Consider the following 2136-nt stretch of genomic DNA (forward strand, 5'->3'; position numbering starts at 1 on the left):
AAATTTGCTCATGTTCAGAATGTTTTTCTTGTCTTCCAAATCTGCTTATTCTGTACATAGTATGAACTTAAATAGTTGTATTTTTCCAGTATAACAATTCCCACAAATAGTTGCCTTGTAAGAATAAATAAAATTACAGCCTACTGTATGATTTTATTTCAGTTACCCTTACTGAATTGTCTTTTATAAATCTTTAATGAATGTTCTTTTTAAATTTACCACATTTAATTTCAGAAGACATCTATTAAGAATATGGAAACTAAAAATACAACAGAGTGGAAAGAGTTTGTTCTCACGGGACTCACATATCAACGAGAGTGGCAAATTCCCTTGTTCCTGGTGTTCTTGGTTATATATCTCATCACCATTTTGGGAAACCTTGGTCTGATTGTTCTCATCTGCAATGACCCTCACCTTCACATTCCCATGTACTTATTTCTTGGGAGTCTGGCATATGTGGATGCTTGGATATCATCTACAGTATCCCCCAAGATGTTGGTCAACTTCTTTGTCAAGAATAAGATGATCTCTCTCTCTGAATGCATGATACAATTTTTTTCCTTTACAGTCGGTGCAACCACAGAATGTTTTCGTCTGGCAACAATGGCATATGATCGGTATATGGCTGTATGCAAGCCTTTACTTTATCCAGTAATTGTGACTTACAGACTCTCCATGCAGCTGTTGATTTCATCATTTGTAGGTGGACTTTTTCATGCCATAATTCATATAGGCTTTTTATTCAGATTAACTTACTGTAACACTAACATAATACATCACTTTTACTGTGACATCATGCCATTATTTAAAATTTCTTGTACTAATCCTTCTCTTAATATTCTCATAGTATTTATTTTTTCTGGGTCAATTCAGATGCTCACCATTCTGATTGTTCTTGTCTCTTACACATTAATTCTTTCAATGATCTTAAAAAAGAAGTCTCTGCAAGGCATAAGGAAAGCCTTCTCCACCTGTGGAGCCCATCTCTTATCTGTCTCTCTGTACTACGGTCCCCTTCTCTTCATTTATGTGCATCCTGGATCTGCACAGGCAGATGATCAAGATATGATAGACTCTCTATTTTACACCATAATAATTCCTTTCTTAAATCCAATGATCTACAGCCTGAGAAATAAGAAAATCATAGATTCACTGAGAAAAATGTTAAAGAGAAATGCTTAGATTTCATACTAATATCTATTCTCCTTCCATTAAAATGACAAAATTGTGCCTACTAGTGTTACTATGAGTTGAGTAGTATTTAATTTTATTTTACAATTATAATTGTCGTAGTCTTTTAATGACTTAAGGTGGGAGAACCTAATATCCCTTAAAATATTTGTGCACATTATTCAAATCACACAAGGAATTTTAAGCAAGTATTCATATCATACTTAAATAATTAAAGCAGAAAACAAAAATGAAAATATTTCACAGGCTTGTCTCTTCTTTGGTGTGACTTTATAAATGCATTAAGTACTAAAATAGCATAGTGCCTCTGAACAGAACTTGATTGTGATGTCTTTAACACATAAACAGCTGTATAGCCAAAATCCATGTTACATTCAACTGGATAGTGGAGGCAGATTTGTGTTTGAGTGAACAGAGGCAAATCCCAGGAATTCTGCCAGATATCAAAAGGTTTTTCTTTCTACTTTATTTGGGGCATGGAGAATTTTACCTCTTTTGTGGATTCAAATCTGATATCATAGAGAGATAAAAAGAAATGGGAGCAATGAGGGAAGAAAACGACAAGGGTTTTAAGACAATGAAGAAAGGGTCAGGCGAAAGACATGCTCTTAACTTAGTGTCCTTCTTAAAGGAAATTAGAGGCAAGTCGCCTCTCACTCTCTATGATGCCTTCTATAGGCCCTTTCTAGCTGTGTTTGTATGTTGTTGGGCAATCTGGACAACTTCACTAATAAAGAAAGCTAATAGATTCAACTGAGGATTTAAGTTGGGGTGGACATAGACAAAAGTGACTGAATAGGAAGGAAATGGTTTCAAATTTCCTGGAAGTAAAAAAAAAAAATTAAGCTAGAAAGATTAAGAAATCAATAATATGTAGTTTATTGAAATGTGCTGGTGACAATGAGGGGCTTTAAATGCATGTTACCGAAGTCCAAATAATGTTAA

General features: G+C 34.2%; 1 protein-coding gene across 1 annotated transcript; it reads left to right on the forward strand.

Moving 5' to 3' along the window:
* Positions 1 to 252: 252 nt before the first annotated feature.
* On the forward strand, positions 253 to 1182 carry OR5H2 (olfactory receptor family 5 subfamily H member 2). The gene has a single exon (XM_025868530.1). The coding sequence runs from the start codon at positions 253 to 255 to the stop codon at positions 1180 to 1182; it is 930 nt and encodes a 309-aa protein (XP_025724315.1).
* The last annotated feature ends 954 nt before the right edge of the window (positions 1183 to 2136 follow it).

This window comes from Callorhinus ursinus, unplaced genomic scaffold, assembly GCF_003265705.2.
Source record: "Callorhinus ursinus isolate GAN/ISIS: 27379988/994484 unplaced genomic scaffold, GSC_fseal_2.0 scaffold1, whole genome shotgun sequence".
Lineage (NCBI taxonomy): Eukaryota > Metazoa > Chordata > Mammalia > Carnivora > Otariidae > Callorhinus > Callorhinus ursinus.